Below are 15,988 nucleotides of genomic sequence, written 5' to 3' on the forward strand. Positions count from 1 at the left end.
CTTGTTGGGTTGGGTAACCCTGAACCCTGGAACTGACAGGCCACACTTGGAAGATCTAACCTAGGGGCTCACAGAGAGCCTGACCTTCGGGAAGTCAGTTAATCTTCCTTTGTTTATTCTGTTAAAGTGGGTGCATAATAAATGCCTTTTGAAATGTCTTAAAGATTAGCTACAAAGTATCATGGTGCCTAGCATTGTTCCTGGCAACCAAAAGGTAAAAGAAAGTTGTTATTACAGGCAAGAACTTTACTAGTAATTAGAACATCATTTATTTGCATAGTTTTCCTTGACTTACCTCTTAACCCACTGTCAACCTTGCCTTAAAACCCAAGGGATCTTGTTTTTTAAGAAAAAAATGAATCCTATTTAGAGCCTCCTTTCATATGTTGTGTAGACATTCATAGTAGTGGGCACTTCTGACATCCTTGTAAGATTCTCTTTCTGAGTTGGGTGCTGTGACATTCCACTTTACCCAAGTACTTGAGATTCTTCTTTCTCTGTTTCCTTTATTGGTTTATTTTCCTTATTCACTGAACAACAGTTTATTGCAATGTCTGCCCTACCCTAGGCACTACCAGTTTTACAGTCCAGAGGGTTTACTGTCCTTCACAGTTAACTAGGGTCCTGCACTTTCCCTCAGTGAATTCATTCTATACCAAAGCCTCAGCTGCCCCTCTATTTCTAGGCCTGGTCTCTCACCAAGTGTTGTTCTTATGTTTTCTGATGTGTTCAGGTTGATGCTTCACCATCCAGGAGTTCTTAACCTTTTCTAGAGCACATGTGCCTTTAAAATCTGAAGTAGTTACTTACTGAGACTTTCCCTTAAAAAGTGTATGTTACACCAGCCTCAGAGTTTTACACAAGGTTAATAGTTGAGTTGTGAACCCTCAGAAACTCAGCTGTAGACTTTCCAGGGCTGTAAAGACTCAGGTCAAGAACCCTGTATTCTGAGGAGTCTGACTCAAAGTTAAGAGCGTGCATTGAAAGGTATGGGGAGGGCTGTTAAAGGTTGTAGAGAGGGAAAGGCACCCTAGTCATCATGTCTGTGGTGCAGTCTGACATTCTAAGCACACATTATATGGACGAATGGCAGGTTTTCACAATAAAAAGGCAAAAAGATTAAAAGAAACAGCATTAGCTGATAAAATAGATGGCAGAAAGGAAGGTGATTATTTTAAGTAATTATTTTTAAAATAAAGATAATTGAGATAAAATAGAAAATACTTTAAATATTATGAAATACAATTAATATAGTAGGTGGGAGATTAAAAGCATAAGCGGACATGCGCCTCTGCTCTATATTCATGAATATAGGAGAGCTTGTGGCTGGAGAGCCGAGTCCCACCAAGCATGAGGCAGGATGTTCTGTACAGTCCTGAGAGCCCTATCTTTTAGGAGCAAGTCCCGGGAGGTGGGTTCCAGGACCAGCCTCCCAGGGCTCCAGAGCAGGCCCAGGCTTCCTGCTGGATGGAATCCAGGTTTACCAGTGCCCGGATGCAGAACATGGGATTCTTCTAGCTGGAGAGGAGACTCTTGGGATGGAAGTTCACAGTTAGGCTAAAAAAGTCATTTTTAAGTAGAAATGCTTTTTTTTTTTTTTTTTTTTAACCTCATTTCATTTCTTTTGTTTGTTTGTTATACAAGTAACTTGTTCTTAATAGAAAAATTTAAAAGGGCAGAGATAGAAAAATCACCCATTCTTTGACATAATCTACAATCAAGTACAAATGGCATTGTGGTCATTTCCCTTCTGGTTATTTTGTACAATTTTGTGATTGTACTCTAAATATAATTTTATATTCTGTCTTTTTTTGTTAATGTGTTGTTAGCCTTTTACTTGTCATTAAAATTTTTCAGGACCTTTCATGGCTACATGGTATTCCACATTTTGGAATTTAACCTGATTCCCTAATACTGGACATTTGGAATATTTATGATTTTGCTGTTATAAATGGTGATGCAGCAATCACTTCTGTGGACAAATCTCTGTCTGAATTTCTGGTTATGTCTTTAGTACATACAGTGCTGAAGAGGCTCTTAATGTATTACTTTTGAAGATAACTGTTACACTATATCCTCACCAGCATTTAAATGTTATCATTTGAAAGTCATTTTTAAATTCATGAATCAGAAGTAGTATCTTAAAAATTTGCATTGTTTCATTAATGAGTAGAATGAACTGTTTCTCTTTTTCTTTTTTTTTTAAGGTTTTTTTTTTTGAAGATTTTATTAATCTATTTGAGAGAGAGTATGTGAGAGAGAGAGCACAAGTAGGGGGGAAGGGGTAGAGGAGAGGGAGAAGCAGACTCCCCCCTGAGTAGGGAGCCCAGTGTGGGGCTTGATCCCAGGACCCTGGGTTCATGACCTGAGCCAAAGCCAGGCGCTTAACTGACTGAGCCACCCAGGTGCCCGAATGAACTGTTTTTCACTGGGCTTCTGATTTTTGTTAGATGTTTGTGGATTTTGCTCACTCACCTATTTAATAGGTCTTAGGAGGACTCTTAATTTGTGTGCATATTTTATGGCTTAAGGATAATAACCCTTTTACATATTGGTAGTTATTTTTTAACTACTTTCTTTTGTCTGTAACATTTTAATTTCTATATTTTCCCCCATTGCTTTACAGCATAGAAAAATTTCACACACCTGAGATAAAATAAATATTACTGTGGAAATTGTTTAACTTACGGTAACTTAACTTAGTGTATCAGTGGAATAGGTTGTACTTTACTTTTATCATTGTAGAATAATAATGTAAACACAGAATGTCTGCATCAAGTACTCAGAGACCCTAAAAGTAAAATACAAAAGGATGACCCAGGGTAAGACAAGGATAGAACCAACTCTGTTGGTTTATTGATGTTGCAATTCTAAGACTGCCTTTTTTTCCTTTTTTTCCCCATAGATGAAGTATTCAGAGGACATGAGCCAGGGCAAGCGGCAAACAGGTCTGTGTCCGCAGCTGATGTTGTTCTATATGGAGTGAACCTAATTCTGCCTCTGATGTCACAAGATCTGTTGAAGGTAATTGAAGACAGTGAATGTGAACATCCAGAGTGTGTATGTCTGGAGTTAAAAGATGTTTTAGACAAGAATATACCTCTGATTCACTTAAGGGGATATAAATACCTGCTTATCTGTTAAGTACACGTGAAAACTAGAATTTTAGGTTTCCACTGGATGTCGTTCGCACTCGTGGATGCAGCTCAGTGTGCAGCTCATGCCCTCATTTAATCCTGCCCAAGAGTCCTGTGTTCGCTGATAATCAGTGACAGAAAAAAACTGGTTCTTTTAGAAACTTAGTTCTAATGGTGGCAGTTCTGATTCCCTCATCATTTGTCACTAAGCAACTTAAGTTATATGTTTGGGTGTATTCCACTGATACTTTTGAACATCGTTCTCAGATTTGAGGGATTGAGCCATAGAAGGCATTTTCTAGCCACCCCATGTAGAAATGGGATGGTAAGAAACCAAGACTACCACAGTTTTTAAATTTCCTCGTGTCTGGGTTTTCACCAGTCAGTATTGGTGGTGATGAGGTTGCCTTTTCTTCTTTCTTTAATTATCGCAGGGGAGGGGAGTTTCTTTCGTGAGTTGTCACAGAGGGTGAGGGTGGGGACAAAGACGTGGATGGGAAGGAAGTGGGAAGTGTGTGTGTGCGCGCATGTGTGGAGCTCACACAAGGTAGAGTGGGAGAGAGAAAGAGAAGTCTGTTGTGGGAAGGAAGAATATAGAGGTTGAGAAGTGGCTGGAAGTTGCAGTTAAGAGTAGGAGGTGCTGCCAGATTCCCACAGAGTGGGCCGGGACCGCATGCTTCTTTCTTTGAGATAGGTCTTTGGGAGAAGATTCTGACCTGTGAGCCGAGTATTCATGTAGCCACCAGTAGTATGGGGACGTTTAGTAAGCTCTGTATATTGCTTTGCCTTTAGGGTTCTTTTGGTTCGGGTTTGAGGTTTTTTGCTCATTAAACAGACCATTAAACAGTTAGATGGTGTATTTTCATAAGTAAAGTTAAAGTGTTCATTGCCTACTTTTTACTTCAGTTTTCCAGGACTATCAGCCAACTTTTAGAAGTGTGAAGGAGTGAATATTCTATTCTGTACATAATCTTAACAATTTGTATTACCTTCTTATATTTTTCTAACATGCTGGAATGCAAATAAACACATTTGCAAAAGGGTTTTACTCATAGGTCATTTAATAATTTGAAATTTGGCTGTTTTGTCTACTTTTTCAAGGTAAACAGACTATCTGGAATTGGCTGTAGCTTTTATTAACTGTCTGGAAGATAATTGTTTCTACTGTGTATTATTTTTGTGTACTAAAATATTCCCTTTATTATAACTTATTTTTACATTTAATTAAGTCTTCATGTTTTCTATATCTTGAATATGTTTTAAAGAAATCATTATACTTTAAGTTTGTTGGTTATTATTTTATTTTACTGCATTAATGAAAACAAATTAGATATCAGTAAGCAACTAAATATTTAATATTTCTTTTTCAGTTTCCAACCCTTTGTAATCAGTACTACAAATTAATCACATTTATCTGTGAGATTTTTCCTGAGAAAATACCACAGCTTCCTGAAGATCTTTTTAAAAGTCTAATGTACTCTCTAGAACTAGGAATGACATCATATCCTTTAAATGAACATATTTGTCACTTGGGGAAAAAGATCTTACATAAAGAAAAGTTTTTAAAATTTGTGTTTTTAATTTTTTGTGTGTGGTTTAGTTTTATTTCTTAAGAAAGAAGTCATCTCTCTAACTACCTTAATTCTGTGTTTCTTTCGTTAGTTTGCCTCACCTTGTTCTCCTTTCACAGGTCCCAGAGGCGTTTGACTCCTGGTCCCAAAGTCATTCTTTCATTAAGAGCCCCAATTAGTAATGTCATATACTGTTGCTGAGTCTCTGATCTTAGCTACCTGATAGTAGGGAATAACAAGGCTTTTTATCGGTTGTGTCCTCATGATCAGAAACACTAGAAATCTACAGTCCAAGACCCTCTCAGAAACACTGGAAACCTTTTCCCATAATGCTGTACAGACATATTGCACACTAACCTCCTCACTTACTTGTATTCAGTCCTAGAATTTGATAATAGCTATAACTTTTTAATCTTTTATAAGTCAAATATATCTAGTTTGTCCCTTGACGTTCGTGATCAGAATGAGTTCGGAGGTTTGCCAGCTTTGCCTGGAAGCTTTGACACCATTAGCTGAACAGTGCGCTAAAGCACAAGAAACAGACTCACCACTTTTTCTAGCAACACGGCACTTTCTTAAGGTAAGATGTTTGGGTGGCCTGTCCCGAAACCATCTGCTTTAATAAGTATGGTCAGTGCATGTAACTCTTCATTCAAATGAGGAAATGCTTACATCATTGATAAATCAGGAAATCATTACTCTTTGTTCACCGCACTTTCTGGAGGTCAATTCCCTGGATACATTATTCTTTGCTTCTACTGTGCGTTCTTGAAACTTGATGTGGTAAAGGCAGCAGGGAACTTGGTCATTTGATGATTTCATACATCACAGCAAGGGGTAACATCTGTACGTTATGGTTGGAATTTTAAAAAACTGTTTTCTTTAATTTTCAGATTTATTTAATAAATAAGAACAACTACCACCCCTCTTTTTCTTTTCTGGAATGGGGAGGGGCTAGAAGAATGTATGATCATCATATATTTTTATTTAAAGGTTTTATGTTGTGTACTTTCAGCTGGTTTTTGATATGCTGGTTTTGCAAAAGCACAACACAGAGATGACCACTGCAGCCGGTGAAGCTTTCTACACGTTGGTGTGCTTGCATCAGGTACTGGACACAAGTCTCTTCATGGGACTCTTCTCATTTTTTTAGCAGGGAGATTATTCATGCAGAGAGTGGGACTTTAATGCCTCCAGTTCTTAGAGAATCTGTGACTCATTGCTTCAGTTCTGTTTCAGTGAGGCTGTTATTTCTTTACTTCCTTGTCAGCTTTGACTTTCTGTGTTTTTTGACAATCTGTCAGTTAATAAAGACTTTTTTCCTTTCTCCACTGTTGTGAATCATCCTTTGCATTGATTGCTCCCCTAAAGCTTGTCCTTAAACAGGTGTGCTAGGAACCAGGAATCAACCTGAAAGAATAGTAGTGACATGGTTTCTGTCCTTGAGGAACTCGCAGTTTTGTAAGGGAGACCAGATGAGTAAGACTTGGGACCCAGAGGAGTCTGCCTTAAGAAAGCATGGAAATCAACAGTGTGTATTTCCTTTCATAGTAAGCAAAGTATATTACTTCATATTACAGTATGGAGAAGAGTATATTGTTTCATTTTATTTTGTTCAGCCTTTAAAGACTCTGAAGTGCTCACTCAACTGTTTGGGGTTAACGTAACGGAAGAAAAGTTACGCTAGCTCACCTGTCCCTTCCCTATTCCAGTAGAGTAGGTACCCATCAAGTATATGAGAGGAACCATATTGGGTCATCAACTGCCTCAGTTTCCCAACACTCCTCCCCCCCGCTTTTTTTTTTTGTCTCTCCACCCCTACCACCAAGCACATGTAAATGTCCTGTATGACTAAGTGATTGACTTTCTTTTTTTGTTGTTTAATTAAAAAGCTTTGGCTTTTTTTTTTTCCTTGTATAGAGTCGATAGCATTTGCTGTGAGTGGCACTCAGGGTTTGATTTTTTTTTTTTACCTTTGTAATAAAGATAGGATTTTTGAGGCCTGTCATACTACTTAAAGACTCCCTGTAGACTTCCTGTACCATCTGCTTCCCAAGCTGAAGGTACTCTGGGACTTCAGTTCTTGCTGTGCTCTGGAGGTAGTGCTTTCTGCAGATGGTGCCCAACTCAGGTCTGTGGTCTTTCGCTCCCATCTTACTTCCTTGTTGCTTACTAGGAAGATAGGCTTCTTGTCCCCATAGATGTAAGCCATTGCATTCCAGTCGTCTTTTTTAAAAAAACCATATTTACACATTATAGAAAAGAGAGCAAGGCTTTAGGTTTGGCTAGTATAATATCTCACTGGGTCTGGCCCCAGAGCGACTGCCGTTTCTTTTGAACAGGGAAATGATTTGAGTTTATACTTATTCCTCTGTGAGCAGGTCTGTCCCTTGGATAGAATATTTAGGGTGGCCATCCTGGTTCCATGCTTGTGGGTCAGAGAAGGCATACTATCCCTTACTCTTCCTTTCCAGATATAATTAACATTTCATTTCACCATTTTGGTCTATCATGATATCCCAAGAAGCTAATGAAAAATAGTGTCAGACCAACTTTTTCTTTTTTCTTTTTTTCAAGAGAGCTTATCTTGTAAAGCTGTTTTCGTTGAATGTCCCTTAACCCCATACCTACTCCTCTGTATAAGGCTTTATTATAGAGGGCATTAAAAATAGAAGCACTACACATACACCCCCACCCCAGCTCCCCAGTGTTCCTGTATTTCTTATGGTCCTTCTCCTGCCCTTTTTCCCAGAGCCACTGAGTCCATTACTGGTTCAGAACTACATTTGCTCTTTCAAAGTGTTCTACTTCCACCTTGAGAAAGGACTGAAATACATTCCTCCCACTGTGCCACCTCCTCCAAAACAACTCCTGTCTGCCTTTGTGTGAATCTGCTGTCTTCAGAACTGTGTTGACAAGATGTCTATATAAACCTCTGGCAAACCTTTGAAAGTCAGGTTGCAGACTTAGGTTATATATAAAATGCAAAATAAATATGAATAATGTGCTTGGAAAACAGAAGAGACGACACAACAAAGTTGGTATTCGTATGAGTTCTGGAGCCAAGCAGCCTGGATTCTTGCTTAAAAGCAGTGCGGTCTTGGCCATATTACTTAATCTCACTGTATGTAAAAATTTCCATGTGTGAAACAGGAGTTTAAACAGTACCTACTGGGGTGCCTGGGTGGCTCAGTTGATTGGGCGGCTGCCTTCGGCTCTGGTCATGATCCCAGTGTCCTGGGATCAAGCCCTGCATCGGGCTCCCTGCTCAGCGTCGAGCCTGCTTCTCCCTCTCTCTCTGTCTGCTGCTCTTCCTACTGTACTCTCTCTGTATCTCTCTGTCAAATAAATAAATAAAATCTTAAAAAAAAGAAAAGAAAACTTAAAAAAAAAAAATAAACAGTACCTACCTCATGGGATTGCTATAAAAAGTGAGTTACTAATGAATGGAACAGTACCTGCAATATAGTAAACTTTCAGTAAATGTTAACCATTAAAAAGAGTTGTGATCATTTCACAGTGTATTCAAATATGGAATTATTATGTACACCTGAAACTAATATAATGTTATATGACAGTTACACTGTAATATAAAAGAAAAAAGAGCTGTCAGACCCTGCCTTTCAGAATCCCACAATCTAGTACCTGACGTGATCTACTTGTGTGACATTTGAGGAAGATAAATGTTCTTATGTGTACTTTATCTCTTCAATAGGCCGAATATTCTGAATTGGTTGAAACATTACTGTCAAGTCAACAAGACCCAGTTATTTACCAGAGATTAGCAGATGCCTTCAACAAGCTCACTGCAAGCAGCACTCCTCCTACGCTGGATCGGAAGCAGAAGATGGCCTTCCTAAAGAGTTTAGAAGAATTTATGGCAAATGTTGGTGGTCTGCTTTGTGTAAAATAAACAACAAAACTTTATGCTTAATTTAGATCCTTTCTGCAAAGTGCACTGAATTGCTAAAAGCTGACTTGAGTCTTGTCCTGTTCTTCAGTTCTTTGGCCGTTTTGGATTTCGGAGAGCCTGAAAGTTTGATGTGTAATGCAGTAAAACAGGAGAGGTCACCCTTGAATCAGCTTCTGCTGTTGGGTGTTAGCCACAATCTGTCATATATGTCTTGTAGATTTTGAATGGTGATTTAAGATTTTCAGTTCCATATATGTGCAAACAGATATGGGCACCATGAAATGCATATTCAGTGCCTTTTTCCCCCTTTATCAAAACATTAGGTGGCTAGCCAAAGTTTAGAATTTTTGTTAAGTTAAATATTAGATGGACGTATGTTCCCCATTGTTTCTCAAAATGTTGTCCATAGATCACCTGCATCACTCGAGAAGCTGGTTGGAAAGGTAGATTCTTGGGCCCAACTATAGATCCTCAGAGTCAGAATTTCTGTGTGTTGGGCCTTGGATTCTTCATTTCAATAAGCTCCTCCCCTCTGCCACCCCAAAAGTTTTTAATCAATGCAAAAGACATTGGAAACTCCTAAGAGGTTTTGTGCTTTCAGACTTTTCCTCCCTTTGATGTTGAGGTTTGTAACTGAGCAGGAAGAAGACACACCGGGTGTTTGTTGGCTTCTTGTAGCACACGCTCTCACTCTTTCTTTTTTGTAACATCAGCCTGGTGTCGCAGGTTTTGTGTAATACAGGTCTCTAATCATACTCTGATGCCTGAACTTGAGGAGGAAAATACGTGTATATTTTTGTTCCATAAAAAGAACTTTAGGAACTGTAGCCATTTCATTGCCTTAATTTTAAGAAGAAAATACAAAAAAGAGCAGATTTGTTTTAGTAAGAAATCAAGTCTTGATGCTTCAGAGTTGGTTTAGGGTGTTAGCTGCTATGAACCTGGTGCCCTTTTGATTGTGTATTTATGTGGGTTTATGAGTGAAATGAAAGGCTCATTCATATGTAGTCTAACTTTTTGAGTATGTTTCTCTTCAGCCATGTAGCCCATGGCTAATAATCTACTCTGAATGGCTTGCTTAAGCAATAACTATTTTAAAGGATGTGAATTACTGATTCATACAGACTATTATACATTGGGGCATTAGGGGCAATAATTATGCTAGAGTGGACGTTCTCCTCATTTCACAGGAGCCATGTAAATTTAATTTAAGAGATTAAAAAATTCCTATTTAGATCCTCTAGTTTGATTTTTCTAATCAGGACTTTTGTACTGCTGCCATGCTCCCCTTAATTCTGTGTGCCAGCTTAAATTATGGAAATGAAAGCTAATTTATAAACTGCAGGCATATGAAACTCTGCCCACCTCAGTGTCAGAAATCCCACAGCACAGTGACAGAGGACTTTGGTGCAGGCGCACTCTGAAACTGTGCTTCCAAGGGGTGGGCTTCTCCTTCTGCTGTGTTCTTGACACCTACACGCTCAACTGTCCTTCGAATGTAGTGTTCACATCCGAATTGCATATAGTATGTGCACCTTCACATGCGATGCTGTGCAAAACTTTGTGTAACTCTGTGCTACTAACAGTTATAGTTAACAAAACTGGAGCATTGAAATTACACCCACCCTGTGCATGTGACATTAGACACGAGTGGAATGCAAAGCCTAGGACCATAACTTTGTGAGGAACATTATTACTCTTAATTCCATCACTATTGAGTAACAATCAAGGTGGAGCAGAAACATCTTAAAGACAGCTAGGAAAAACCTAATACCACTCTTCGTGAAATACACATATTGTATTTTTAAAAACACTTTGAACAAGTGCATTTATTTTTAGATTTCTTCTTCTTTTTTCCCCTTAACTTGAAGTCCGATGTGGCATTGTTCCTTGGTGTTTTATGTTTCCCAGCTCCCTCATGCTTTCTCAGTAGTTGTGAGCTGTGCGTGTATCTGTGTTCGGTAATTATAGTCCCTTTGCCAAAGGACGCTGAAATACACAGCTGACTGCGTAGGTCTGCTGGCCATGAAAAACTATAATCAAATTGTTAAAAGTAAAGATGAGTAGGAAAGAAATGCCTTGTTAAATAAAAAGGCATCAGTACTTAGTAACTTTTCTCTAGACAGAAATGTATCTGCTGAATTGGCCCAGATGTTATTACAATACTGCAATTTCATTAGGTCAGTTTCAGTTAAAGTGAGATTTACTTCGGACTGGACCAAATGATACTTAGGTATCGCCAGAATGTTGATTAGTGGCAAACTGGGGGAAAACAGCCGCCACCATTTTCTAGATAATGGGGATGCCACTTTAATTGCAACGGCTAAGACTTCTTTTCAGGGTGTTTGTGTATGTTTGCCTGATTGAATATTTGTTTAGTTTGGGTCTTTTATTTTACTTTGTCCAGTGTTTTGTCTTTAAAGCTCTTTGGTTTTTGGGCTTTTTGTTTTAATGCTCTTGGCCCAAAGGATGTTAAGAACACTGCTTTCATTCTGGTAAATTGACTCTTGCTAAACTAAGTTGTTTAAAGAGTTTTAAAAACACAAACATTAGTTGTGCCCCCCCTTTTTATATGTTAAAGGGACACTGTCAAAGATACGATTTTTAGAATTTTGTGTTTTATGAAATTTCTGTTGCTCATATATTTCTTGTTTTATTTTCCTTGCCCATTTGTTTCCCAAAGGCATAGTCTCTACAGATCCCAAGGCACAATCACTAGGAACTTGGTCCTTTGACAGTTTGTATCCATATAACAGCACCCGTTAACTGTATTCTTGTAGCTCTGTTAAAAGGATTAGTTTGTTTTTACAGTCCTTCTGGGTGGGCGGCTGCCTGGGTAGCTAAACCATTTGGCAGTATTTGACAGTGTCCTTCTCAACACGGTTATCCGGGTCTTTCTGCCTTGCTGTCTCTTCATCTGTTGGAAGACAGGGGAGGGCATGTTAATTTAACATCACTGCGTTGAGTTTTTTTGTCTTGTATAAAGTGTGACATGTAAAACAAACTGCAATATTTTTCAAATTTTAAGAATTTAGTCTTATTTCATTGTAAACTATGTATCTAATTATATTACATTACTCTGTTCAGATATGATGGTTACTACCTTTTTTTTTCAGTTTTCACTTCATAACCAAGCATCTCTATTATAACTTCCACTCAGCCAGCAATGTTTAACACTCCCTTTACTGTCTTTGATTGAACTTTCTCTTTTACCAAGATGTCACGTCTTTGTCTTTCTAATATCACCATATGTCCCATTTCAGTTAATACTTGTATGAATCCCTCAAGTATTGAAGGGAATTAGTTTTCAGTTTCAAGGATTTCAGGTTTGAGTATCCTAGTATTTGGTGTCAGTTGAACCCTTAAAAAACCCTTTTGTCTGTTACAGTTTTAATTGTTTCTGTTTGCCACTTCCGTTATTAGCAGTGGTTGTCGTTAGACCTTATAAGGTAGCTGTCTCTGATGGATAATTATCATTTTTGGTTCCTGAATAAAATATTAGCTGGTAAGGCAGAAGGAACCTCCATACTTCTTAGTGGTTTTTTTTTTTTTTTTTAAACAGAATAAGGAACTGATTTGGATAAAAGTTTTTAAATGTAATTTTCTGTAAATTCTTCTACAAAACAGCATAGCTGATTTGAGGATGTAATAATGTTTTAAATTATTTTAAAATGCAAATGGGTATTCTCTGATTTGGTAAAACACTGCATTTAAGAATTCTTTAAAAATTGATTTTCTAAAATTAAAAAATGTCCAGATTAGGTATATTGCTGAGCTCAAATTGATTTGAAGTGCCCTGGTGAAAGCTGAAGTTTAAATATTTAAATTTAGATGTGAGAAATGTGAAATATTCTTGACTGATGATAATGGGAACCCATAACATACTTAGCCAAAGAATATATTTGGTTCAGGTGAAGACCTAACAGTGGGCATCCATTCTTTTTTTAAAGAGGATGGATGAAGCGATGTGTTTCTGGCCTGTAGCTCTCTACTTTGGAAAGACTGAAATATTCTATGACAGCTTCAGTGGTGATTGGGAAGTGCAGCTGGCACATTATTAGACTTCTGAGACTCACACCAAAAACCATCTTCACCCACCTCACCCACTGGGGTGCTCTTCATTTACTCCCAGGCCTTCCCACCAGTGGAGAGATTTTTGTTTTCTCTTTTTCAGTCTATATTGTTAGGCCTCTTAGCTATTAGGAGTTGTCAGATGTGTGCTAATAGCTAATTTTCCTAGGCTGAAATTAAAAATACTGCATCCGCACTATGTACCTGACGGGGATCTGACCTCAAGTGTGTTCTGAGCCCGGACTTCCTGGCGTGGTGTCTTTTTTGCCACACAAGATTATGACAAATTGCAAATACTGGTATTGTGATTTGGTTCTCTGTACAAAGAAAGAAGCTCCATGCAGTGAGTTTGTGGTTTAATGGTCACAAAATGTTAGCACTGCTACCATTCAGCACGTGTAAAATTTTTTAAATTTATAAATATTAAAATTTTAAACTTACACTAAGACTTTTCAGTTTTTTTAAGAGACCCAGGGATGAGTGTACTGTTTAAATATTTACCTCTATTAACATTACTAATGAAGGTATAAAGTTGCATTTAATTTTTCAAAAGATGCTACAGTATGATTTTAGGAAATAAATCAAGGCTATGTATTGAGCCAGTTACAAGCTGAATATCAAATTGATAAAATTTTATTTGTATTTTTTAAATCCATAAATGGGAGTTAAATGTGTCTTTTCACTAAATATTTTTATTACATTTTTTTTTGACCATGTGTGATTTGTTCATCGGTATTTAGCTAGACTGTTTTATGAAGCTTATTGAAATGGTGCTAGTTCATTTACAGTCAATCATAGGATGTTTGACACTGGGGACATTACACAATCATAAAATAATTTTGAATAAAAAACATGAGATATAGCTGTATAGATAAAATAGAGAGTTGTATTACCCTCTGGGAGAACACCCAAACCCTAATAGAGTATTCAGAATTCAGAAAGAAAAAGTTTTGTTTATATTCTGTATTATTGAGCATATTTATTTTTTTATTTCACCTCATGATCTTGGAAACATTTTCAGAGTTATTAGTTAAATCGCTGGATTTGGGCATATTTGTAGTAAATATTTTTAGTAGTTCGGGTCATTCCTTTCGGCCTTTCAGGAGAAGTGGAGAATTACCATCCTGCTCTGTGTTAGACTTACAGACTTTGACGCTTTACCCAATCTTTAATCTTATAAACATGCACAGTGGAAAATTAATTTTTTTAAGAAAAGGAAATGCTTGAAATATATTTATTTTAAACTTGATTTTGCTTTGAATATTCATTGATTTTTAATGGTACTTCTTAGGTTATGTTGAAATTTGATTCTGCTGCAAGGGTGAATAAAGAAAAAGCAGGTTGTTTAAGAGGCAGAGTAAGCAGAGTACATGTTGAGTTTTTGTTTCACCTTCTTTCATTATTAAGGGGGAACCTTCGGCACAGGCTAATCACCTGTCATTTGAAGAGAGCCATAGATGATTTTAAAGATCCCATATATAAAAATTAGTATTTTTTATAAGTCATCGTTAATGGTTCTCTTTAAAAATACAGTCAGTTTGTGAATAATGCCTTTGGTGCATTGGTTAGATTGTGTGACATTTTTGTGTTTTAAGCATTGCATCCCTGATTGAGTCTTGTGCATTCTTTGTAATCTCAAATGGCAGTTCAGTTTGACTTTCTTTTAAAACTAAGTGGAAGTAAAGGCATGTTCAGTGAAACTAAGAGAAAATCTTCCACTCAGAAATTCCATACAGTACTAATAGCAGCGTTCTGTCTCACCTCCTGTTGACTTCTTTCCAGGTAAATTATTTTTAACATCTAGCATGACAGTGAGCAGAGGTAAGTCACTGATGATTCCTGGAGTTGAAGAATGAAAAAACTGAAGTGAAGACCGCTTAAATAGAGATGTGCTAAATATTCTTATTTCCACAATAGTTAGCGATTTTAAGTTTTGGTGGTGTTCACTTCAGTTTACTTTGCCAGGTGAGTCTTCAAATATTCCTGTTAGTAAGCCTGAGATCTTAGGCTGCAATACTCATTTGTACACCTGCTTATAACTGCATTGCCCTAGATGGTCCTTTCTGAGGACTGACCTGGTAAAGCCGTTTGAACTGGTACAGTACAGGGGAGAGGCAGAGAGACCTAGATTCAATTCCTAACTAAGCTATTTAGGGTTCATGTTAATTTCCATCTATATCATGGGACCATAAATGTTAATTCTTCCCAAAGGAAGAATTTTAAACATGGTAATGGATATAATCGTGGTTGTTCAATAGATTCTACTATATTTAAATAAAGATTATTTCTAAGAACACATTTTGATCAATAAACATGTCCTAATACAAAGTCTAATACCTGATAGTCATTAATTACTTTTAAATACTGTGATAACCTTCACATCATTAAAATGTGACCTACTAGCCCTAGCCACAACCACCATGTTAGTATTGGGATAGAGTTCACCATATTATTTACTGTTTCTTCTTTTCTATATGAGAAAATTGATCAATTTAAGTTGGTGGTTTCAATTTCTGTTGAATATTCAGCTCCTATTCCTACAACAATCCTAAAGTGATTCCTAAAGAAAGTTTCCCGAATCACTAATTCTATATAACTTAGCTGTTACAAATATATTGGAGAAATAAAACAAGTGGGGGTTTTGGTTGATTTTTTGTTTTTACCATGTGAAGTTAAAGCTTTACTACACTAACACATTTTGGAAGCTCTACAATATCTTAATGGGATTTCCATCAGCTTTTTAAATGGTTTCTTCTCAAAGCATCTTACGTGACTAGAATTCTAGGGAACATCCTTTACAACATACTTAGGTTGAATAATCTGGTGATACAGTACTTGACAAATGGAAGAAAAAGAAAACACCAGAATCTGTGTTCTTGTAATTATAGGTAATTACTAGTTACATTTTAGGGAAAACCAGGTGTAAGTTCATCTTAAGAGACCTTTTCAAAGTAGTCTTAATTCCTTTTATGCACCATCTCTCTCTCTCTCTCTCTTTTTTTTTAAGATTGTATTTATTTGACAGAGACAGCGAGAGAGGGAACACAAGGGGAGTGTGAGAGGGAGAAGCAGGCTTCCTGCGGAGCAGGGACCCTGCCCGATGCGGGGCTCAATCCCAGAACCCTGGGATCATGACCCGAGCTGAAGGCAGACGCTTAACAGCTGAGCCACCCAGGCATCCCTTATGCACCATTTCTGAAAAGTAACAAGATGAACAAAAATAATTTCTGAATACACAAAGGTGTAATTTGAATTGAAATTGATTTGAAAGCATCTTTCAAGTCTAGTTTAATTTG

At 37.3% G+C, this 15,988-nt stretch overlaps 1 protein-coding gene across 2 annotated transcripts in view; it reads left to right on the forward strand.

The window, feature by feature from the left end:
- XPO4 (exportin 4) overlaps window positions 1-13,388 on the forward strand; it is a 121,399-nt gene extending 108,011 nt beyond the window's left edge. For both annotated transcript variants that reach the window (XM_045797118.2, XM_045797120.2), the window contains exons 19-23: window positions 2,906-3,024; window positions 4,508-4,638; window positions 5,171-5,288; window positions 5,724-5,816; window positions 8,424-13,388. In XM_045797118.2, the coding sequence (XP_045653074.1) occupies window positions 2,906-3,024; window positions 4,508-4,638; window positions 5,171-5,288; window positions 5,724-5,816; window positions 8,424-8,621 (659 nt within the window). In that variant the 3' untranslated portion in view covers window positions 8,622-13,388. The remainder of the gene's footprint in view (window positions 1-2,905; window positions 3,025-4,507; window positions 4,639-5,170; window positions 5,289-5,723; window positions 5,817-8,423) is intronic.
- Window positions 13,389-15,988: the final 2,600 nt, after the last annotated feature.

The sequence above is a fragment of the Ursus americanus genome, chromosome 10 (genome assembly GCF_024610735.1).
Source record: "Ursus americanus isolate L20-20 chromosome 10, mUrsAme1.1.p, whole genome shotgun sequence".
Classification (NCBI taxonomy): domain Eukaryota; kingdom Metazoa; phylum Chordata; class Mammalia; order Carnivora; family Ursidae; genus Ursus; species Ursus americanus.